The sequence below is a fragment of the Nipponia nippon genome, unplaced genomic scaffold (assembly GCF_047370975.1).
Source record: "Nipponia nippon isolate SJK-2023a ecotype South Korea unplaced genomic scaffold, ASM4737097v1 scaffold_2, whole genome shotgun sequence".
Lineage (NCBI taxonomy): Eukaryota > Metazoa > Chordata > Aves > Pelecaniformes > Threskiornithidae > Nipponia > Nipponia nippon.
Genome location: NW_028262336.1, coordinates 48,425,034 through 48,450,323, shown reverse-complemented (window position 1 = coordinate 48,450,323; position 25,290 = coordinate 48,425,034). Strand labels below are relative to the sequence as shown.

Below are 25,290 nucleotides of genomic sequence, written 5' to 3'. Positions count from 1 at the left end.
GATGCTGTGCTGTTACCCACAGCAGGTGAATTTGAAGCTCGGCTGCCACCCAGCTTCCTTGGGAAACTTGCTGGCCCCACAAAGGGCTCTTGAGGATAAAGGAGGTCTGGGCATCCTTTTCATCCCTCTGAAAGAAATGTGTCGTGAACGCAGCAGCCCCGGGCCCAAAACCAGGGGTCCAGATTTGCCCCACATGTGCCTTCGAACTTGCAGCACTTCTGAAGGGCCAGCCTGGAGGCCCCAGTGCCGTGTCCCCCATCCCCACCCCAGTCCCACTCCTGCGTCCTGGCTTGGGAGCTTGCCTGAGTCCAGCAGAGCGAATGCCTTGTTCCACACAAAAACCCCCACGTCTGAGGCATTGCTTTGCACGAAAAGAGCAGTTATAAAGGTGGAGAACTACTTTCTTGCTGTTGGAGGATCATTAGGGTAGCAACTGGAGTAAGAAGAGGTGCAAAAAAAGGACTTCGTAGGAAGCATGTTGAGTAAGGACATATTCTTGTTTTGTCAATATCACATGCTGTGTAGACATATACGCACATCTGTATGTTAATATTTTAACAATGCACTCCACACTATTAGCCAAATGTTTACCAAGGCAAAGAAATAAATGCAGAGGAGAAAAAATTCAGAAACTGAAATGTATTGCAAGTATTTCAACAGTCTTTGCAATCTGGGCAGCAAGACAGGATTATTTTATTCCACTCTGCTGCTATACTCCCCCTGTAGCCACTCTGATTAATGGTTAGTTCCTAAATTGAAGATTGCTTCAAAATTACTTTCAGTTGGTCCTTTAGCACTGAAAAGTGTGTCTTGAGACTGCAAACCTGAAGACCTTCACAAGAATGACTACCAGTGAGAAAATTTTACTTAACTGTGGGACTGAATTTATGGAAAACAATAACCAGTATTTACTATGTAAGAATACTTGAACTTTCAGGTAACAGAGAATTTACTGTTTCACTAATTTAATCTTATTTTTAGAAGCCACTGTCAAAGGACTTGATATCCCATCTTTAAAAGTCATTAAATCAAGGTGATTCCTGGGCATCTGTTTACTCTCACTAGGCAACCAGCTCTGAGTACAAAACCATTGGATACATTATCTGCTTAGACGTTCAATCTATGCCTATGAAAACAAAGAAGTGATGTATTCATTTCTAATGATGGCCCCAATTAACACGCTGTGTGTAGACATATCAAAAGGAGAGCACTAACATGTACGGACGTGTGAAAGACTATCAGTTTTCTGTAAAATTTGGTACTTAAAAAAATCTTAAAAGGCCACGAATGATATCATTTTCATGCTAAATTGATGTGCATTGCTTCAATAATGAGCATTTGAACTTTGTTGTACCTTTGGGGAAAATACTGGAGAACATAGGAACAGAGCGGAAACGCCACGCGTTGCTTCCCTGCTGCCAGAAGGCAAATGGAACCGAGTGTCGATACGCAGCATCACCACTTCTCCCCGCTGTAAACCACTCTGAATCAGTTCTTTCCCTCAGAATCACACGGAGGCGGTGTCAAAGTACATCGCAGGCACAGGACGCCCAGCAGGAACAACCTCAGAGGACATGACTGGATTCCCTGATCAGGGCTGCTGACTTCCAGCCAGGATGGCTGATTTTCCCCAATTTGTCAAGACAAATGATTTTTTTCCAGCGGAGAGGGGAAGAGGCCAGAAGAAGCAGCGTGATAAACACCCCAGCTCAGAGCTCACAGGGAGAGCATCATGCAGCTGATATGTATGTGCACAGCAACTTGGATGCACGCCAAATGCATCCAGCTGACCGCCCATGCGCTTATCCAGTTGTGTATGCACAGAGCGCTGCACAGAAGCAACTGATTGCTGCACATCTATAAATCTTTTTCCAAACCTGGCGTGTTTTTTTAAACAAGCCAGGTGGACAAGCAAGCCTAGACCAGGTGTTAGTAGAAAGCTAACTTTTCTTCAAATCAATGACATTTTAAAATACTGTCTTAAAAAGTTCTGTGACTTTTCAGGTTACAAATGGAGTATATCAGCATAATCTAAAAAGACAGACATTTTGACACTTCATATCTCTGTAATAAATCTACGTGCATGGATAACTTTCTGCCCAGCCTCTTTTCTCCCATTTTGGTGAGATATGTAGCACTGCTTAAGCACGTCTGCATTTGTCTGTCACTGATTAATCAGTCAGGCATCAGTTTGCTTGAACAAATGACAATCTACATGCATATATGCAAGGAATGTTTTTAATTCAGTACTTTGTGAGGTGTTACATTTTTAAATAGTTCCTCTTTTACCATAACTTTTTTTTTTCCTAACTACTGTTGAGCTACAGGTCATGGCCATGCAGAATCTCATACATAACCTGTATCCTAGAAATATCATTGAACTAGTGCAAAGAACTATTTGTCTTCTTGCACTAAATGAATTTGTCTGCATGGTTGAAAATAACAGTATCTCTATAATTTTTTTCAGTGCTTGTAACCTCCAGAAGTTCATGTATTATCTGTATGTATATATTTAACAGTATACCAGATTTGGACTTCTAAACAAATCAAGAGCAGACTGAAATTTCAAGAAACCATATGACTTGGTAAAACAAACAAAACCCTTCCATCTTCTTGATGTGATTAGCAATGTACTTTTCTGCTTCTTTCAATGTCTTTGAAATGGAAAATCCCAGGAAAGTAAAAAATTGATAGCTATCATGTAAGTTAATTAATAGCTATGGCCAAACTTAACCTCAGTTTTCAAATTTGACAAATTAACAGTTTTAAACTCTGAGGAAGTTAATCTTTAGTCTTAAATAGTTGTGTTCAACTCTTATGAGGGAAAGAGTCAATGTGCTACTGTCAGCATTAGTCACTCATGGAAATGTACCTGGAGAACTGCAGGTCTGATTGTAGACAGTGCCTTGCAGTACCCCGGGTGCAATGGAAACGACGAACGCTGCACATCTGCTGCAGACTTCAGAAGTCGGTGAGATTAGGATCTAAGCGAATGCCAGTATCATCCAATAGACCAGGCTGGCTGATGTAGGTCCAGCCTAAGCCTCATGAAATGGGAGTCTTTCCAGTAACTCTGGGGGGAACAGGGTCTTGAATGAGGCACATAACCCCTGTCATCATTGTAATGATGCAAAAGTGACTGACTTACAGTGTCACTGTTTTATCAGTGCTCACAGAAGTAGAGAGTATGTGAGAAATCATTTACCACTTGAGACAGTAGCGTAGCCATTAGGCAGCATGTGGGGGAGGATGCACTCTCTAGAGTTCACATATACTGCCTTGAAACCTACACTTTGCAGTGGAAAGCACCGAGGATCGCCCACAACAGAGCTGGCACTGAGAACAGGGACCGCAACTTCCAGCACAGAGGGGAGGGATGGTGCTGCTGCCCCCGCTTCACCAGTGAGTCTATAGCACAATCTACAGCCCTGAGTGGAAACTGACCGCTCCTCCTCACAAACCAACACTTCCTGAACGTCTCCTAATCAACACGTTATTTTCCGAGTCAACCAAATCCACGCTAGTGTTTTACTGCCATTTCCCACACGTTCTCCTATGTCCATTTTCTTCAGCCAGGAAAATAAAAGCTGTACGATTCCATGAGGAAAGGTGCTGCTCTTCTGGAGCATATGGCAAAAATTACGACAACTGTTAAATGATCTGTATGCCTATAAAATCTATCTTTCTTTTTTCCCCACAGGGCTTGGGCATACAAGAAAGAGAGCGAACACTTCTTATCTGCTTATGTCAGTCCACACTGGTAGGAAATACGAGAGAAATGGAAACCAGAAGAACCTCATGGAAACGAAGTGCAAACGTGTGCTAAACGGAGTACCTGTACTCTTGCTCAGAGCTGGTCTACTGTGCATGCATGGTTCTGTGGACAGATCTGACAAGACAGGCAGAGATTTATAATGGAATATAGTATGTAACTTCACGTTGGATGAGAAAAGTTTCTCTGTTCTGTGCTATTCTGTAAAGCGTAATCAGTGCACCTGGTATCGACCTTCGCATGATGGGGTTCACGCACTACCATACTGTGCAGGTATATTTTTCTTTAGGAAACATGGACGAGTGAGTTCCACAAACTTCCTGAAGGTTGCCACAAAAATAAACTATGCTTGAAAAGGCCTGTGGTCTATGCAGTGTTAGCCCGCAGCGTAAGGGCTAACAACTACTGACCAGAATGCTACATTACTTTGGATACGTGAATGGCTCTTGCCTGGAACGGCCGTATTTGTTTCTTTCTCATGCTGTATCATCAGTTAAATTGTATGGAATTCTGCACCTGTATGTGAATATCAAGCTGATGTTATGTGTCTAAATTAATGAGAATAAATAAAATGGAGAAAAACGCAATTATTTTATTCCTGTTTCAAACAGGCATGTAGCTTTTTCCAGAATCATTATGAGTATCCATAATAGCTGATGTATTTTGTGTTTTCTTATAAAGAGATCCTCCTTTTCACTACTCAGATACATAAGCTTAAGACAGTTCTTTCCCCAAATATATTGGGAAAACGCCATAATGAAATGTAGTATAGTAATGAAAGACATGATTTAACTTCTCAACTTTAACTTATAGTTTAAAGGAAGGTTGTTGTTACAGCACTTATTCTGTTGAAAGGAGGATGAAAAGTTATCCTTGCAATTCCTTAATGCAATAAGATATATAAAACACGGTTGCTTTTTCAAAACTTTCATGGGTGTCAATGGTTCATCAGTTGTAAAGTGCACAATACTGCCATCTTCTGTATCTAAGCAGCAGCAAATTATGCGTTATTTTACATGTACGTTCTGCACAACCAAACAGTAATAGTGATGTCAACTCCTTTATTTTAAAAGACAATCTAGAACCTGAAACATGGTTAAGTAATAGCACAGGGGTCATGGTCTGAATATTCATTGGTCAAATAGGAAATGTAACTGCTGACTATAGCAGTCACATGCTTGCTTTGAATAACTTCACTAAGCTTCAGAATAAATAAGAGGATACTCATTATGCTGTTAATGACCAGCACAGTCAATTAGTCTGATTTTGACAAAGCCTGCTCTGGTATGCTTCACTGCCAGCAGCTCAGACTATTTATGCAATGTACTACCTCTAGGATATATGAAGTAAGCTCCTGCGTTGTGGTTTATGACAATAATTTAGATATTAATAAACAATGTACATTATTAATGGTTATGCAAAACATGCCCAAATAAAACCTACAAATTCATTGCCTGAAGGCTGCAATCTATAATGCATGCCACCGACGAACTGATTACTGACAACTTTCAACCCATCATATCCATGACGCTCTGTGCATTGTAACTCATTTCCTGCCATGAACTACATTTATAATCAAGACAGGTAGTATGCCTCAGAGATGATGACGATGAGAATGTATCAGCAGCAGCGTCAGTTAAATTCACCAATATACCTGTCTGGCGCGCCCCGGCTACACTGCAGCTGGGGCTTCCTTCAACTGTTTGAGAGGCTGTAGGCCAGGGCAGCCATCCATCACCTGTGTTCACAGCAGCCAAGAGACACACTAGAAGCCCACCTCGTGGCAGGCATAGCACACCTCACATTTCCACACGTATTTCACAAAGTAACCGATGCAGCTTACAGAGCACAAGCTGTCAGCAGCTAGTTACTACAGCCAGGGAGCATCCACGCAGCAGACACTGCAACGTGCAGAAAAAACCCGGGCTAGCTGTGACACCGCACACCACATGCACCGCTGTACTCAAAAGGGCTAAGAAAATGACAGGTATCACAATGGAAAGATTCAGTGGGCTGAATCTGTTCTGGGTTTTCTTAAAGACAGTTTAGTAAATTGAAATTTAAAATGCTACTTTTCAACACATTCCTAATCCTAAATGCTTTTGACAGGAGGAATAACACAAACTCCATCTCATCTTTCAACATATTAATTGCTCTGGTCTTGTTTTCTGAATTTTGCAAAGGCAGCTCTAGCAGTGTATAAGCATGTTGAAAGCAGCCATACTAGTCAGTTCGATGTCATCACCCAAAGCTGCTTTTCTTTTCCCCCCCGCACTCACTACCCAGCCGATTACAGCCGCACCTTCAGACGGTTACCACAACCGCCTGAGGAGCGGCTGGAAAACCACGACCTCAAGCCATCAGCCCTCCTGCCTCCCACCACTCTCCTCAGTGACCAGGCCCGGGCTGCCTAAGGACAGCAGGTGCCCCGGCCCGCCCTGATGAGCGACCCAGCCCCGTAACCGTCCCATGCCGGTCACTGAGCCGCCCACCCCGCTCCCGCAACGCTCCCCGTCTCCGGGGGCGGGGGGCCGGGGCCAGGGCTGGGGGGCCAGGGCCAGGGCCGGGGCCGGGGCCGGGGCCAGTCCCCTTCCCGAAGCGGCTCGACAGCCCGGCTCCCCAACGGCCGCCCTGTGCGCGTGCGTGCGCACGCTGGCAGCGGCCGCCCACCACCGCCGCCGCTCCCTGCTCAGCTGCCGGAAGGGATTTTGCGCCCTTCCGTCGTGGGGTCACGTGACATCCCCTTGGTAACGCAAGATGGCGGCGCCCATGTTGCTGCCCGAGTCCCCTCTGGGGAAGCTGAGGTGAGGCGGAGGCCGAGGCCGGTGCCGGGCCTCCCCGCCGCCTCCAGGGGGAAGGGGAAGGGCCCGGGGATCCCCGAGGACGGTCATGGCCCAGCCCCGACCGAGACAGCCCGGCCGCGCGGCGGCCGAAGCCGAGGCCGCCTCGCGGCCGGGCCTGGGAGTGGCGCAACTACGTGCGGCAGCGGTCATGGCCGACCGGCCGCCGCCGCGCGCGGGGGCGCGGGGTAACGGGCGCCCGGCGGGGACTGCGGTGGGGAGCGCGGCCTGGCGCGGGGGGCGGCCGGCGGGGCCGCGGGGGGCGCCCGGGGGGCGGGGCCGGAAGCGGGCGGGGCCGCGGGGGGGCGCGCAGCGGCGCGGGGCGCTGCCGGGGCGGCGGGGGGAGCCGGGGCAGCGGCGGCCGTGGGGCGGCGCGAGGCTCGGCCGCGGCCGCGGCGCGGGGAGGCAGCCGGCATGTGCGTGGCCGGGCTGAGCGCCGCCCGCCCCCCTCGGCGGGTGGTGGGATCCCCGGGCCAGGCCTCCGCCTCGGTGCAAGGGCCCGCGTCCCCCGCTCGCTGGGGTGGCGTTGCTCGCCGGTGTCGTGTGGGTGGAGGGGGAGGCGAGACCCAGCCCTAAAGCGGCCGGGGCGCCGCTGCTCCTTGCCCTTCAGCTGCCTGCCCACCTCCTCCTGAGCTGCCGTGGCCTGGGAGTGAGGAGAGCGGCTGTCTCCCTCCCTTCCTTGGGCCTCAAGAGCACCTGAGAAAGCCTGGGAACTGGGAAGGAGGTACCCGCGCTTCTCAGCCCTCGGCACCAGCCGAGCGGGTGAGATTTGTTTCGGGCAGGTGATGCTGCAGGACGAGACGCTAGGCTTGCTTATTCAAAGGTAGAAGGCACAGATGAGGGCAGAGCATGCAGTCAGGTATTGGTCTTTCAGGGCAAGCGCTCTGCTGCCGGGAAAACCACCATGGTGTTACTGATGGCATGCACAGGTGTGCAGATGGTGAGGTTGTGAGTAACCCTGAACGGAAGGGCTAGAGATGCGGGTGAGGTTTTGGCTGTCTGAGTTACGCCTATGGAATCTTTTAAAATTACTTACTCTGAAACAGGAAGGTTTTGATCTCCCGTCAATATTTGGCATGGCAGAATGACAGGAGTTGAAGATCATTTCTCCCTCCTGTTTTTCCATTACAAAATGGCTAGAAAGAAGAGAGCTAGAATGAAAAATGACAGAAAAGGGGTTGATGTGAAAAGCCTTTCAGATACTTAAGAGAGTTTTTAACCATAATGAAAGCATGGTGCTGTTTCTGGGCAGCCTTGCAGAGCTGTTAGACGAGCAAGGATGAGTGGCCAAGCTTCAGTAGCAGAAGAGTACACCTGAGCGTTATCTGTGGTGGTTGTTAAGTGTGCGTTTGTTACCTATATGTGAAGACTGCTGCCTGTAGAGAATATCGAGGGAGAAGGGAAGGGACTTAAAATTTCATCCCTTGTAAAAGAGAGACTAGAATGTGCTGAAAGATGTGCCAAAATTATAGGGTAGGAGACCCCCGAATTTTTCTCCCAAATCCTATCTAGTGACCAGGTTTCAGGAATTAAGGGGGATTTCATGGAGTTGGTGGTAACGTCAAGTACTGCAGAGCTCAAGAAGGGTGAGACCCTCTGTGTTGTGTCCGAATGGGATCGTTGCTGGTGTCCACGTGCAGCTCTACCAGCATAGCTACAGATTTCATTGGCATGTCAGATGTCCCTGTAGAGTCACTGTTTCATATGAATAGCTGTTAATTTTGCAGTTTGTGAGGCTTTGTACTGCTGATGTACATTGAGTGCATGTATGACAGTAAAAATCTTTTGTTTGGCTGTTTTAACATAAATAATATTGTCTCATTTTCAGCCATCAAAAATACAGAGCTATTCTGAAGAAAGAAAAACGAAAAAAAAAGCGGCAGGCGCTTGCCAAACTAAGAGACTCAGGTAACTGTGAAGTGTTTTGTACTGTCGGTGGAACTAGTAGTGATTCTTTTTTTTTTTTTTTCCCCTTTTCATTTTTTAAAAAGCTAGAATTTTATGTATCTTTGCTGACTATAACATCCAGCTATTTAGATGCATTGTTTTGTGTTTTTTCTCAGAAGCTACAGAAAAAGATGAATCGGTGTCTGAGGAGGAAGAGGAGGAACTGGAAGAAGAGGAGGAAGAAGAAGAAGAAGAAGAAAAAAAACTTGAGGCAGAAAGGTGAAATATCTAGAAAATGGCATATATGCAGTAGATACATCTATAGCCAATTCCATTTTGATACTTTGAAAAGTTCCAATATATTCTGTAAAATAGAATCCTTTTTGTATATTTCAGGCTACACAGTTTTTCTCTAAAGTCTGAATGATTCCTATGGAATTTTCTCTTTTAAAGAAGATTACATAAGCTGTACTAATTGCTGAACTAATAAATTTGAAATGTATGCATGACAATTGCATCAGTTGTGGGTAGTCATTGAATTTTGTCTAAGTGGTATCTGGTTTCCTTGGTAGACAAAAACTACATGAGCAGTGGTTACTGAGAGAAGAAAAGGCCCAAGAAGAGTTCAAGCTTAAGAAAGAAAAAGAAGAGGCTGCAAAAAAACGTCAAGAAGAAGAAGAGGTGATGTATAAACTGAATGTTACAGTTATGTCTGGCAATAAGGGAGAGTTAGTGTAAAATCTTTTACTGTTCTGTAGTGGACCCAGTTTTCTTGATGTTGGTATGTTTGAAAGCATAAGCTCTTCTTCCATCCTAGAAGAGCAAAATTGAAAAAAAAGAAAAAAAAGAAAAAATTCTTTAAAAGGGTTTTTGTCCAGAGATTTAGTTGCTTATGACTGGATGAAAACTTAATGGTCAAGGAGTTGTAATACAACATGACACTTTTGAATTTGACTGATTATAAAGCATTTGTTTCCTTAAATAATTTTTAAAAATATTTTTTATCATAAAGAGGAAGATCAAAGAAGAATGGGAAGAACAGCAAAGAAAAGAGAGAGAAGCGGCACAGCAGAAGCAACAGGAGAAGAGAGAGAGAGAGGTGATTCCTGGCACTGGGAGGATAAACGTTACATATCCTCCTACATTATCAGATGCAACAGTCTATGCATGTTGAAGAGGGATTTTATTCTAATTAGCAAACGTATAAATGTGCTAGTTACTTCTTCTCTCCATTCTGTCTAAATTCCTGAAACTATTATTCACTGTTAAAGAGGATCTAGTGAATCCGTGTACCTAGAAGGGTAACTGGTTTTAACACATCTAGTTGTTCATAGTATGTAATTTTTTTACATCAGTTAAATACAAAGGCACGCTGTGAATGCAGGTTCTGATATGTGCACTTTTTGCATCATGCATTAAAGATAATCCTTACTTAATGTCCCAGTTGAACACCGTCCGTGTTGAAGAAAATGCCCAGTGAGGATATGGAATATGGAATTACATTGCTGCTGTTCCTTAACACGGTTCTTAATCAAAAGATATATTACAGCTCTTCTTTACCTGACTCATCCAACAGGACGTATCTTTTTTTCAGAGCTCCTTGAGTGGAGAAAAAAATGATACTGAAGATACTAGTCATTGATAACATTTCTGCTAACGATACATTCTTCTTAAGTTTTAGAAGTTGAATAACCTGGATGTAAGATGTCCTGTACAGAAATCCGATGTGAGGACTGGCCTATCGCCAATAAAGGGTGATTGCAGCTTTCTAGGATGCGGTCATTTTAGCTTCTCCACAATCGTAAAAGATTCCAGTCATTTCACTGGGAGGTGTCTTGCTACTGTGTCTGGTAGCCACAGCAGGAGAAGAGACAGGAGCAAACACTGTTGTCTCCTGTGTTTAATAGTTGGTTGTGTCACTGATTGCATAATGCTTGCATGACGAATGAAAAAGAACAGCAGTTGTTGTATTTCCTGTCTTACTTCCTCTTGTGTTAAGCGTCCATTTCTCTGTTTGCAGAGTAGGGAGGGAAAATGATGGTCACATCCTTTATTTAAGGTTGAGAGATAGTTCCAAGAGAGTTGAACTATGGTAACAGCAGGATTGTGTTCCTTCCCTCTCCTTGTGTCTGGGTTTGTCTAAGCCCTCAGTGGGCTAATTTGTTTCCCTGAACTAGGTGGAAGCCACTTTCTTTTTTGTTGTTTGTTGGTTTGTTTCTATTGTTTTTTTCTGGGTTACTATTTTACTGGTTTAGTGAGCTAAATTGGCTCATGGAGGGCATTGACAGACACCCAGAGGGAAACTGAGTACCTAGCTGGGAGTGGAGCCACCCATTTCAGCAGCGGGAAGTTGTTCAATTGATTTGGCCTGTCTCTTGAAACAGCAGTTTATTCAAATTCTGACTTACTGATTAAAAAAAAAAATTTTTTTTTTCCTCCCTAAGATAAGAAAATAGATTTTCTGGTTTGGTGGGTTTTTTTTTGTTTGGGGTATTTATTTATTTATTAGGGTGGATACTATCTGACATACTTGATGATTAGTACCAGATGCTGTCTGCGTTCTCATCTTGGATTGCATTTTTTTATTTTTATTTGCTCGTCTTCTTTTTTAATTTAGTTAATTCTTTTCCAAATTAGAGCAATGCTAGCATATTTTCTTGTATTGGTTATGTTTAAATGTCTTTTTTTCTTGGAACTTCCTAGAATAATTTGTTAGAACTAATTTCCAGCCAGTTTTGGAGAGTGACTTTATTGTTTTGCTCAGCCCACTTAGAAGAAGGAAGGGAAAGAACATTCTCATTGTTTTCCTGTATTTGGAAGGCTAGATACAGTGAACTTATGATATTGAAGTTTCTTAAGTTATATGTTTTGCTTTAACAGAGACTCACTAAGCAATGTGTTTTTCTGTGTTACATAGAACGTTCTAAGTTAAAAAGTTTAGTGCAACTAAAGGATTATGAAATTAACCAGACTGAGTACTAGAGCAGGAGATATATTTAAGTATTCAATAGTTCAATGATAGTTTTAAAAAAAGAAGAAAATGAAACTTTTTAAGTTGTCTAGCATTTAGATTAGAAAATCATCTACATGAGGGTCTTGTCTGATGTATCCTTTAACAGCTTTGTAGTACATGAATTGCTACAGAGCAAAAGTAAGACTTTGGTTTTTAAAGCAAACCCCATCAAACTCTTATTATGCGTAATCATTGAGTATTGTAAATTAGGTTCTTAACTGAAGAAACCAGATGTTTTGCGTGTCCTCAGGGTTTTCACTAGTCCTGTGTTTGCACCATTTATAGGCAGCTGTGCAGAGGATGCTGGATCAAGCTGAAAGCCAGGTATGCTCAGAGACTTTTTGAAGAAGAACTGAAAGTAATTTAATTGCCATCCGGTGTTTGCCTTCTAGCATGTTGTCCATCTGCTCTCAAGAACCTAATGGCCTGAATAAATTTAATATGTAGTGGCTTGCATGAGCTGTAAACAATTATTTACTGGGTGGAACATAATTAAGCATATTTCTGGCTGGTTGGTGGCAGTGCAGTTGTGCATGCTCATTCCTGTTCAGAAGATCTGAGTCAAAATGAATCTGGAAATACTGCTGTGTGCTGTTAGAAAACACTGTGCACAATGGTTTGTTTGTGAACTGGAATTCTAAATAAATCTGTCAGTCCTTCTGGGTGGCAAGACAAACTTGTCTTTTTAAGCAGATGGCAGTCTCTAAATAAAAGGATTCATCACTAGAGGAGGGCACAGATCCTTAAGGAAAAAAAAAAAAAAAGGTGGGGGAGGGAGAAGCTGACTGCTCCAGTGCCTGGGAGAGCATGGATCTCAAGCTGCAGTGCGTAGTAAAGAAAACTGCAGTCTTCATTTGAATCTTAGAGAGGATGAATTCAATCTTTCCTGTTGCCTTAAAGAATAATTTGGCTTTTTATCCCTCTCATACGGTTAAACTTGTGAAGATTCTTGCTCTGCTTAAACCACTGCATGAATCTGAAAATTAAGTTTTAACAAAATTAACCCGTGGTGTGTTGATAGCCATAGCTACATTGGAGTTGCATTCAGTTCCAAATTATGTTTAAGCAGTTTTTTAGGTAGGGAATCTAACTTCTGTTTCATAATATGGGTAGAAAAATGCTCTGAACTGTTATCTGCCCAGAGCTCAAGATGTATTAGCTGCCATTTCTGGAAGGGAATAGGCAGAAATGTGGTATGTTAGAGACTTCGTTATCGTATCAGTTCAGGGTTCAGTTACTTACTGTTGACACTGTTGAAGTGACAGTGCTGTTTTGTTGAAAGAAAATTATGGCTGAGAGTCATGAATAGAACTGGTAGCAGGGCCAAATGCTGCTTGTAAATAAACAGAGTTTTCAGTTGATTTAAAACGAGAACTTAGGCTACTCAGCTTTACAGACCTTTTGGCTAACAAAATGAAAATTCCCTTTTTAAACGTGTGTTTTGTTTGTAGTCAGTCAACGCTTGCAACTTGATAATTCCATTTTGAATTATAGAAATCTTAATGGCCCGAGATGAGCAGTATGGAGGCTTTTAATTCCAGTGCTAACTGAGTGTTTAATTTTTTTTTAATTCTGGCCTTGGGCAGGTTACTTTTATTTTAACCTTTTCTAGCTGCATAAAAAGTGATAGTGATAACCTTACTGAGCTTTGAGCTGTTGCAAAGACAAACAAGTTAATAGTCCTAGCTTTCTATCTGCCAGGTGTATAAAGGGCTGCTCAGTGGGTCCTGGAGTGAAGTAGGTAACAGGCTTACCTGAATGGAAAGAATCTGTCCCAATATTTGTAATTCTCGTAGATGACAAATGAATTCATTTTTTGAGGAGCAAATATTATTGCAACTCTTGTGGTTACAAAATCTTAAGAAGCTTTTCCTTTAGCAAAAGAAAACATCCAGTTGGGTGATTTTTTGTTTTGTTAAAAAGAAATCATGAATATAGACTTATTCTTAAAACTGAACAATTATCAAGAAAAGAGATTTCCATCCCCAGATACCTAAGGCACTGGGCAACTTTATAAAACAATGCTTAAAATAGGTTCGGCTTGCCTTGTAGTAACACAGCACCCATAATTGCATGTGGATTTAATTAGTAATTTTGTTTTGACATTACATCTCTTTGTTCTTTTCTAACTGTGTATTTTGATGTTTTTTCCACAGCTGGAGAATGGTGTGACCTGGCATAACCCAGAGCCCCCAGAGAATATAGGAACAGAGAAGGATAGAGCAAATTGCCCATTCTATATTAAAACAGGTTCCTGTCGATTTGGAGACAGGTAATCAATTGAATATTTACCAGCATAGAAGTGTTTTGGAGAGATGAAAGGGAAGCAACTTCATTAGGTCATATGCAAACTGAAGAAAAATTGCTATATAAATTACTTCCATGTATTTGGATGTGGTTCTGTTATTCATGATGGAACTAGACATTGAGAGCAAAAGCGTTGCCTGGCTGGAATTGAACTATTTATTGTTATGGCATATTATTGATGGTGCATTCTGGTTACATAGGTCAAACTCGCTTTTCCTGAGCTGTGACAGATGCACAGATACATTCAGACAGACTATATTTGATTTCTGCTGTTAGTACAGGCCTGATATGTCATACACTTTTATCTTGTCTAATTTGCATATGCTGCATCTTTTAAAAAATAAAATCGAATCTCAAATGGACTAAAGCACGTTGAGGTACATCTGCAGAGTTGAGAAAGCTGCTGTGTAGCTTCCAGAATTCTCCTGTTTGTATACTGTTTAAATGCGTGATACATTCATTCTTGGTAATTTTTTTTTTATACTGTTACGGGTTCCGTTTCTCGGAAAGGAAGTATAGTAAAAGGCAAGAAGAGAGAAGGACGAGAAGATGATCAGAGATGAGGAACAGCTTCTGTAGGAGGACTGGCTAACTAGTCTAGACTCTGCTTTCAAAGAGATGATGGAAGAGGGCTGTGGTAGGTGGACATTGAACTCATGAGTAGGATGGGAAGGATTATTTGTTTTTAATTATGAAATAGTTTAATTAAGTGCACCTGACTTTACCAGCTTTAAAAAAAAAAAAAAAGTACTTTCTCATATGAAACAAATGGCGAAACTTGTTGCCAGAGGACACAGAGGAAGCATAAATGGGTTCATGGAGTACAGGTTCATAGGTGACCATTAAAGATGATGAGCCAAATGCAGCATCTAGCTAGAAAATCCCTGAATTTGTGTGTGTGTTAAGGAGGAAAAATAGCTCATCACGGAAAAACTCTGATACTTATTACATGAATCTTCAGCATAAACTAGTAAGGCTATTTTACTAACTTATATCACTGAAATGTGTGTGGTCCATCTATTGTAGTTGTCTTTATCCTAGAAGTAATTTGTTTTAGTGTGATGTATATTGTGGATAATGATGTGATAATTCAACTCTATGGAAGCTTCAAGTCCCCATCTTTTTTCTATTCTGAAATATGTGTTGAATTCTTAAATAAAACTGGCCAGCTGTTCAACTGCAGGCAGTATTTTAGCTTTTCAAATGTTTAGTTCTTTGTAGTCTTTGCAGTATTTTTGTTTCAGTGGTATTTAATGGAGGTGACCACCTTGGATTAATTGTGGATTGGATAAAAATCAGTTTTGCTTTGAACTATAAATAGGCTTGGTAAATAAATACTGAGAAACATCATATTCTGCCCTTCTTTTCTCACCTGTATTTGTTTATCTCAGCTACCTCTCCTTCATCTTCCTTCTTCCTCCTCACATACCTGCTTCCCTCATATTCTGGTCATTTTAACTTCTGGTGTTGACCGTAAGTTGAAGGACTGAGATACAGCTAGGATAAGGACTGGAAGAATGGGTTGGAAGCTGAAATGGACCACAATGGTGAAAAATTGAGAGCCAGTGTTATCAATAAAATAATTGTTGAATCTTGTCAAAGCTCACTATGTCTTGAAGAAGTTAAAACTGGCTGAGTTCACTATTACTAATTTCCCCAGTAATTCAAACCCTAATATTTTGTAGTAATACTGGATTTTCGGTCATTCATTTTCCTTGGGGTTCCTTTTGTTCTGTCACGTGCTATATTCATCTTGTGTACAGACAATATTGGTTGGATATAATATTTTGAGTTCTATCATTCAAATATACAACAGTGCAATGAGGCAGCTTCTAAAATGTTAGAAAAAAATCAAATTAATTGTCTCCAGTTTTAGTTTTGGAAGGTTTGTTGTTGTTGTTGTTTGAAGTCTAAGGTGCCAACCAGAAAGTGAGAGTTAATTTCTGACTGACTGGATGCGGAAAGAAACTTCCTATCTGAAGTCTAGGTTGTAATTGACCATTTTGAGACCTGACCTCCCTCCAATTTGTCTGTGCTTTGCCAGTGCTAGATAAAGAGAGTAGAGTAGTCTGACTGTTTTTCTGATCATGCCATGAAAAGAAGAAATGTTTTGGAGGTGGATGACCCAGTTGCTCAGGGAAGCGTTTGAAATGGAGATCACAGTGAAATAAACATGGAAGCTAACATCTATGTTCTGACTGAATCTAAAGGTTTGTGGGGAAGAACTGTATTTCAGCATGTGAGGGAGGTAGCCTGAATATGATGGATGGTGAGGGAGATCTAATGCTTTTATGGCTGCCGAGAAGATGCAGATTAAGATAAGACTTACTTATACGAAGTTTGTTTTGTTTTTGTTTTTTTTTTAAGTGGAAAAAGATCAATCTCGTACTCATCCAACTTCATGTCTAGACGTGCTTTCCCTCCCTCCCTGCTGCCCCGTATGATGAGAACAACTTCAGTAAAAGTTGTTCAGTTTGCAAAAAGAAGAGCAGAGACTTGCTTTAAAATGTCTTAAAAGATTGTCAGTAGTCTTTCTGTAAAGCCCGTCAGAAATGGAGAACGCATTTAACCCTGGTAGCCTAAAAGAAATTACTTTAGCTTTTATTATGTTACTGGTATTTATAGCTTTTGCAGACGTGCTTTTTTCAGCAAGAATGTATTTCTGCATGGCAGAAAGCATTAAGATTATGCTTCCAAAAGATTTGTTTTAATAGCTGAAATATGTTGATCTTCCACTAATGGATTTTCTTTTGTAATAGCCGTTATTCAAAATGGCAAGTATTTGAAGTTTCAAGAAGTGCATCTTCTGCTGAAAGTGCTGATCTTTTCACTTTTCTTTCTTCACTACCAATGTCCAGGTGTTCTCGCAAGCATAACTATCCAACATCTAGTAAGACACTACTCGTCCGAGGGATGTTCATTACTTTTGGCATGGAGCAGTGCCGAAGAGATGACTATGACACGGACGCAAGTCTCGAGTACAGTGACGAGGAGACCTACCAGCAGTTCCTGGAGTTCTACGAGGACGTGCTGCCCGAGTTTCAGAACGTGGGGAAGGTTGTTCAATTCAAGGTACGCATCTGAGTGTAACAGCTTGTTAAATATATAACATGTACCATGTAAGTTGTGTTTTACTAGCCTTAGCAGGAATTCTGTCCAGGACGCCCTAGCTAAATCCCATGTACATTAAAGAACTATACAGTGTCCTTACGGTAAACTGTGCGTCTCTCATGTCACCTGTAAACTTGTCACTGCTGTTACAGAGCATTGTCTTACTCTGGGTGAATCTTGTCTCCCATTCCCCCGAACTGTTGTAAAAGCTTGTGCAAGTTATTCACACTGCTCAGCAGTCCACTTACCTCACAGTCCCTTCTTTACTTAGCCAGCGATAAGCCCCAGAGGGTCCACTAAGACTGGTAGACACTGTATCTGGGCTATTGTATTTGTGCTTAAGGAATGAAGTAGTGGGGATATAAAATGTATTTGGAGTATACACCCAAACAGTGTCATTTTAGGACTGGTTCAATAAAATAAAATCAAATGACAATGAACTGAAAAGGTAGTAGATATTTCTGTAGGAAGAATTATAAATAGGTAAGTTACATAAATGGTGTTGAGATTTGTTATCCATCCTTAGTTTCTGTGTTTGGTTTGCTGAATGTTCTTTCCTGAATTTTACCCATTTATATTATGATTTCTTATGGGGGAGAAAGGGGGACTTGTAAATGGAGACCTCGGAGATGAATGATGTATGTTAACAGTCCCATGTTGCCCCAAAATACGCAGCTTGGATGGTGAAATCTCCTTGTAGCAGAACCTACTGCAGCATCCCTTTCTGCGTGCCATTCCTGAGTGTTTTCCTGCAGTCACCAGCAGGCATGTAGTGCCTTTTCTCCTTTTGTTTCCATCTACTGACAGCTGCCTCAGAACTGAGATTGTATTAGCATTTCAAGCAAGAGGGAAGTAGAGAAAATGAATTTTTGGTAGTGGTATAATGAGCTTTATAGGTAAGAAAGCTTCACGTGTTTGGAGGAGTAACCCCTCCGTATTTTGACTCGTGGGATATTAGCAAGCTGTGCACCACCCTAGAAGACGGGATGTAGATTCCCAGTGGAGCGTGGGTTGAAATGCTGTCTTACCATCAAACTCAGATCCTCGACTTTGTATCGTTGTTATAGGCAGCTGTGCAAAGTTGCACATACTTGGGTCCCTGTGACTAGTAATGGCGTAAGAGCTTTTAGTATGGCATTTCTTGGTTTCTGACGTAATTGTGCAACTGTAATGTGATTCTCATGGGCATTTTCATTATATTAGAGATGCTTAGAATGATGTGTTGGCTGCAGGGATCTTAGCTGTGATTGAGTTGAGTCTCTGCTACCATTTAGAATTGGATTGCGCACACCCCTCTTCCAGCTGACTTACCTTTGCCATGTAGCCCAAGGTTTTATTCTTGCTCTTCTTTCTGGGAAGCTACTCCAGAATCTGGCAGACCCTTACAAAACAACACTTCTTTTCCCACCTGAAAAGTGTCCATGGCAAAATCATTCTTGCTTGTTCTTGTGCTGATGTTGTTTATCTTATCTTAAATAGTTTGACTGCTTGTTCTGTAATATGTAATTATACAACTGCTTGGTGTTGTGTCTGAAGCCCCTGCCTAACCCAGTGCACAGAGAGGTGTTCTCTGAGGGTCAGCCAGGGTTGATGGATGAAAGGAGCCACTTGCCTCGTTTGGTGTGGATATGGGAAGAGACCTGGGGGCAGAAGAGGATGGGCTCACAGTTCTGCCCTGGAGAACTGGGTTCTAGCCTGCTTGGGCCTGCCTGTTTCAGAATCCTTTGTGACTAGCAACAAGCTTTTTGGAAGTTAAATTGTGTATTTTTGAGATCTTTAGATATACATTGAATGCTGAATTATTATAAAAAAAAAGGTGTTTCAGAACTGTACGGTGAAAGCTAGTGACTTCAGCTTTTCTAACTCATCTCGCAGGGATGCTGTGAAGCAAAATTGCTCTAAAGATTCTCTTACTGTAATGAATCCCACATTTCCACATTGAGGATACTACTGATTGTTTTCAGAGCAGGATTTGGCTGTTGCACAGTAGGGTTGGCCCAGACAAGTGCAAGACAATTGAGTACAAGCTGTCTTGTGGACTAAGTTAAGCAGAGGTCCCAATGTTAATCAGAGCATAATGCTGGAAACAGTCAAACATAAGCCAGAAGAGCTTTTTTTTTTTCCTTCAAAACCTTTTACTTGGCTAAAACGAAGTGTTCGGAAGAAAATCACATGTAAGTTCATACTGATGAGCTGTCATAAATCAGAATGGCTGCCATCTCAACATGCATGAGCTGCTGTATAGCATAAACCTTCACTAACTTAAATGTTTCCATCCCCTTAGGTCAGTTGCAACTACGAGCCTCACCTGCGAGGAAATGTGTATGTCCAGTATCAGTCGTAAGTACTTGCAATCTTAGTAAGTTTCAGAACTGTGAACACTGTATAATCCAAATGATTCCTTCTCATACTGTAATGGGAGCCTAAAATTGGTAAGTAACATCTTAAATGACAGTATGATGATAATGCTATGTGTGATTTTTACTTTTTAAAGGGAGAAGGACTGTCAAGCAGCTCTTGCTCTATTCAGTGGACGATGGTATGCAGGCCGACAGCTTCATTGTGAATTTTGTCCTGTGACAAGGTGGAAAACTGCTATATGTGGTGAGTCACATAAACACTTGGAAAAGAGAATGTGTTTTATTGAAAGAGTACTTATGGAAGTGAAAAAGAGGGGATTAGCCTGTAGCTTTCAGATCTGCCTGATGTTGTAGTTCATTTCTGTTTGGAAGACAGATATGCTAACTTGTTTGTGTAGATCTAGGAAAAAAAGGGAATATTCATACCATGTCACGTAACTGCCTGAATCATTCTAGTGGATTTACCTTGGACTGGAAAAGAAAGTTTGGATCCTAACTTTGGAAATAATAATCTTAAGGTGGAACTACAGGAAGTAGTAATTTCTCTCTTTAAAAAGCAACAGCAGTTTCTGAACCATCAACAGTTCTTAGCAGTAACGATCACATTTGACTTATCTATATTTACATTCTTAGATTAAGGTAGTAAAATTATTTATGAAAATCGTTTTAAGCTAAAACCTTCCTAGCAGTTGGAAAGTTAATTCCAAGAAAAGTACATATTGAAAAAATAATCCTGCGTGAATTGATAGGTGGTCAGATCCGTGTTTTTCTGTTTGAAGAAGCAAAATTCAGTTTAGTAAGTTTCTTTCCAGTAGGTACGTAATGAAGAAAGAGATTTAACAGGTCTGGTTCATAAAAAAAGCAAACCCTAATCTGTTGCAGGCTTATTTGAAAGGCAGAAGTGTCCAAGAGGGAAACACTGCAACTTTCTTCATGTATTCAAAAATCCAAACAATGAGTTTTGGGAGGCCAATAGAGACATACGTATTTCTCCTGAACGGACTAATCAGTTGTCTAAAAACTCTGAAAGGAGAAACAGAACGAGTCATCGTGATGACTATTACAGCCGGTCAAGGAGAAGGGGCAGCCCAAGCCCAGATCATTCTTACCGAAGAAATGGAGAATCTGAGAGAAAAAAGAATCGCCGCAGAAACAAGCGAAGGCGCCGGTCTGGCAGGTCAAGAAGTCGAGAAAGGAGGAGGTCTCGCAGCAGGGGGAGAAAGAGGAGAGGCCGCAGTCGCAGCAGAAGTCATAGTCGAACACGCAGTAGGAGCAGAAGTCGGAGTTCCTCTCGGTCCAGGAGCAGGGGTAAAAAGAGATCAAGCAGCAGAGGAAAAAATAGTGAAACTCCCAAAACAAAGTGAGAATTACTTTTAGAAGTTGGTAATTGATCAAACATAGAGCTGACAAAGAAATCTTTCCAGTAGGGCACCAGATATATTTGAGTTTCAAATAAAGTGTTCTTGCACATTAAAGTGTTTCTTCCTAATAAAGGAACCTAGTTTATTGTGTGCTAAGCTTCAGAAAATTAAAAGTTTAAGTCCTATATAAGGTGTGAATGTCAAGTACTCTAGCTACTCTGTCCCTCTGAACTGCTGCAACATCTGGATGCATACTGAGTACAAACAGAAAGAGAAGTAAAGCTTATTTGGTATATGCTTATTTCTGTGTTATTTGTGTGTTAAGTGTTTACTGTCCCTGTAAGGAGTTAGTACAGAAGAGCCAGCGTGCTGCAAATTCACACCACAGCATACTGCAAATTGAAGTCTGTGTAGAAGACTGCCATTTATATTTTCCGTCTGTTTATGGGAAATCTCTTTCTAGACAAAGTAAATATAATCATGTTATGAGTTGGCAAAAAGGGATCTAACAGACATCACTGTTTAATTGTACAATACTTGCCCAGTAGGAGCTTTGTGGTCATAAGCGTTGGATTTTTCTCTCTCCCCTGACTGAGCTGCTGAGCTAATTGCCTGTAGGGATTGCAGTAGACTAAGTAGAAAGTACACAGAAAAACAATCGATTTATTCAGTACCTTAATCCTCAAGTAAGAGTGGAGACCATGCAGTTGTAATCCTCACTTGAGGATTACAAAAATACTTTGCATACCTCTTGGTTGCATACCATCTGTAGTTGAAAACACCTGCCTAGCCCGTGATGGAGTGGTGGAAAAGTGTACATCTGGTTAACTGAAGATGCATATATGTAGTTGTGAAGGCTCAAGATGGTTGCAGGGTGGCTAAAGAAACTGAAAGCTTTATACCTGAAACAATACTTTACACTTTTTGGAGAGGAGGACTTGACTTAAAGCCTTTTTAGGCTTATTTTACAAACAGTTTAAGGCACCCTACTGCCTAGCTTCCCTGCAGTCAAGGTGCAGAGTAGGGTACATAAAAATGAAGTTATCAGGACAAAACCTGTTTGAAATGACAGCTATATTAGCAACGTACCTGCAATTAGATAAATCCTTACAAGTATTTCTTCATTTTTAAATGAAAGATTTGTGCTGTTAGATGGACTGTACTTCACACTGGTTAACTTCAGGTATTTAACTTAGGCACGTAGGCGTCCTTAGACGCTTGGAGAGAGCAGTTTGTGGCACTGAAGCTGCAGGTGCCCTGAATGGTCTGCAGAGATACCTCCCTCTCTTTAGCCTCTCCAGAGAACTTGGGCTCCTGCCTTCAGAGTACAGTTCAGACCACCTGAGTTAGAAGCCTAAAGTAGACATGAAATGCTCCCAAACAGATACCCATTACGACTCCAACAATACAACGTAAAAGTCCCGTAGAAAATCTGGATATCCAAACTTTACAATAGCACTTCTCACAGCAAGAACGTTTTACCCCCAGGATAGTTTGGAGGGAATGAACATTGCTTCTGGATATAATATATATATTTTTGCTTTTCTAAATGCATACTGCACCTAGCATGCTGATTATACATTTTCCTTCTTTCATGTGTAACTGTTGTCCAATATGGAGTAATACAACAAAAGTGCTATATATTGATGTTCAGTTCAAACCCGACTTTCACTATATATTGTCATAACTGTAGGCAGAATTGTAGCTTAGTTAATTTGATTAAATGTTTTAGTTATTAACAGATGTAGGAATTGTAATTTAATAGCATAACTTTTGAAATAATAACTTTGTTTGAAAGGCGTATTTCCAAGGAGAGACAGCACTAAGTTTTAAATTATATTTGAGAAATTTGTGACCGCCAGTTTCTCACAACGTATCTTTTTCTGACTAGACCTTACAGACGGATTTTCCCCTAGGTTTCTATTTTTTCATAGATGCTCCCTTGTCTAGTTGGGTCACTTGTGCAGAACGTGGCAAACTCTGGTTCAGTTCCCCGGAGCAGAACTGAACCGGTATTTCCTAGTCGCCGAGGCGCGCCACCACAGGCCAATGACACCTTCCTTCCACTGGCGCTGCCTTGCGTCCCACAGCTCCTGCTGGTCGACCTGCCTGATGGTTAAGGCTCTCAGGTGGAGGAGCCGACTTACGCCGTCTGTAGTACGCTGTACGTCCTGTGCCACGCAGCGGGCTATCGCTGAGCATTACCCGAGCGAAAGCAATTCCGGAGCTCAAACAGAAGTGGTGGAATGGGCGGTGGGAAGCTGTGACCGGTCGGGTGAAATGAGCAAAGCAGGCCTCTGTAGGACTAGAAACCAAGTGCCAACTAAGACCCATGTGAGAATTCCACAGGTAATTAGGCTCCTTGTCCCCATGGTTTTGTAATGGGATCTGGGAAGCTGAGCTGCTGTATTTTTTTAAAAAAATGTTCTTAAATTAAAAAAAAGACTTGCTCAGAGATGCATGTAAAATTTTAAATACGCTTTATTTCTGCTACTATAATGGCTGAAGCTTCAGCTTTTTTTCTTGAGGTCTGGACCCAAACTTACTGGCTGTACCTGTGCAGTGTAGGACTGGTAGCTGTGATTATCATTCACACGCAGTCTGTTTATTACACAGAAATTGAGTGCTGTAGATCTGACATTTAGTTTGCATTTGTTAGCATGAAACCTGGAATTCAACCAGTTTTCGAACTTCAGAGTTCATGTATTTCAATATTGTTTCCCTACTTCATAATCTTAAGTAGTGTTATATGCATGGTTTTGTGTTTCCTTATTAGCCGAGTGAGCTATTTATTCTGAAGAGACAAAGAGACTAGAAGTTCTTAAATGTTAAGCTTAATTCTTTTTTTTTCCAAAGGGGAGAAGCCCCAGAAGAACACAGAAAGGATTTAAATTTGCAAGGAATAGCTTGTTCTCACTGCGCATTATTCTGCATATTCCATATAAAAAAAAGGGCCTTATAAAGTGAACTAATCTTGGCCAAGTTTTGTTTTGGTTTGTTTTTAATGACTGCTTAAAAGCAGTGCCTTTCAAAATTGTTTTTTTCAGTTGTGAATTCTGCGAGGATCACTGAGGTGCGTTAGAGTGATTATGACAGCAGGCGTTGACACAGCGCTGCGGGGAGCTGGTGGCCATGGCGCTCCCTCCCGCCGGAGAGGGCAGGCAGCCCAGCCGGGCAGTAAGATCCCGTTTTTCCAGTGGCAGAAGGGGAATAGTAACAGCGTGGTGGAACTCCTGTAAGCACAGGCAGTAAGTATTACTGCCCAGCAGCAGCATCGTGCCCTTGCGTTCTGGCTGGCAGCTGGTTCCAGGCAACGGCCCCTTCTGCCTGCCCGCAGCAGGTAGCCGCCTGCCGCCACGGGCGGCGCAGGCCCCTGAGCCGAAGGCAAGGCTTTCATTTCTTACGAGCACCTGTGGAAAGGCCTTTCCTCCCTGGCCCCTCCCTTGCTTATAGGGCAGGCAGTCTGAAATGCAACCTCAGTAGCTTCCCAGCTTTATGTCCTTTGATGACAGCATGTCTTTCTGAGATTCAGTTTTGCATTACCACATTCAGTGTATCAGAAATTGCCCTGAAGTTTACCAGTGACATTCCTGTGTGCTAAATAATGTTTTTTCAAAACAAATGCAAGAGCCTGCTTAAAGATGCTATTGCTTCCTGTCCTGGATCAGCACTTCTTACAAAACGTGAAAGTCTATGCTAGTTAATAACTTAAAAGCTTAATTTACTTTCTTCCATCATCTAAAGAGTGCAGCTGATTTTGCTTTCACTGCAAGTTCGTTGTAATTAAAATAAACCCCCATTATTACACATATCCTTCTATTCAGCACTGATTTGGTATCTATCTCTGATTAAAAAAAAGAGAGAACATTGACAAGTTACATTTCAGTGAACTAGGAGACTGATTACAAAGCAAGCCATACAAGCATAACCCGTGGCACACCGTAACTTAACAAAGGCAGCCACGGGGCGACCATCGTCATGGCGTTAACTCAGAAGGAACAGCAGATGTTTAGGAAGGCCTCTTCAAGTTAAAGACTAAGACTCAGCAATGAAGTTGAAGACACTCAAGCCAACAATCACTTGCCTAAACAATCCAGAAATTCTAAGTGAGTCTTTAGCTCCCCCCCCCCCCCTTCCCCATAAGGTAGGAAATTTAAGACACAAAATTTTATTTCATATTAGATTTAAGAAATGCTCCAAGATGGTAAGTTTTCCCCCTGCTTTTGCTGGTAACATCAACCAGTTCAGTTCTCTTAGAAAGCTGAAGAAGAGATGAATCTGAGAAATTTTTGTTTGAGGCTAGGATTGTGAACGTTGCATTGACTTGCTCATAATTCCATTTAAGGAACCAAATATTGAGTTTGTATTATCCAGAACCCTCAATCAACATGTGGTTTGTTTTAATTTTCAGATAAAGTGGCACTACTGCATCGATTTAACATACACTTTAATAAATTTCATGTTTAATGTGGTAAACCTTCCAAAAACTTGCTAATTTATTGCTTTCTGTACAATTTAAGTGGATGTAAATAACTAATCTTGGACACAGTATACTCACACATTTTTTAATAAAGTGCTCAAGAACAGGTTAAGCACTGTAATAAAATTTCCCTTTTTTTAAGCTAGCACTGAGTAGCCT

At 41.8% G+C, this 25,290-nt stretch overlaps 1 protein-coding gene across 6 annotated transcripts; it reads left to right on the top strand.

The window, feature by feature from the left end:
- Window positions 1-6,464: 6,464 nt before the first annotated feature.
- On the top strand, window positions 6,465-25,276 carry ZRSR2 (zinc finger CCCH-type, RNA binding motif and serine/arginine rich 2). Of its 6 annotated transcripts, none has more exons than XM_087756061.1 (12): window positions 6,465-6,576; window positions 8,441-8,520; window positions 8,676-8,778; window positions 9,072-9,180; window positions 9,512-9,598; window positions 11,798-11,836; window positions 13,669-13,784; window positions 16,678-16,891; window positions 19,215-19,270; window positions 19,425-19,534; window positions 20,173-20,650; window positions 23,699-25,276. In XM_087756061.1, the coding sequence occupies exons 1-12, from the start codon at window positions 6,530-6,532 to the stop codon at window positions 23,721-23,723; spliced, it is 1,464 nt and encodes a 487-aa protein (XP_087612187.1). In that variant the 5' UTR covers window positions 6,465-6,529; the 3' UTR covers window positions 23,724-25,276. The 6 variants fall into 6 exon arrangements, with proteins under 6 accessions (XP_087612187.1, XP_087612188.1, XP_087612185.1 ...); XM_087756062.1 differs by lacking the exon at window positions 23,699-25,276 and adding an exon at window positions 22,586-22,782; XM_087756059.1 differs by lacking the exon at window positions 23,699-25,276 and adding an exon at window positions 22,568-22,782.
- The last annotated feature ends 14 nt before the right edge of the window (window positions 25,277-25,290 follow it).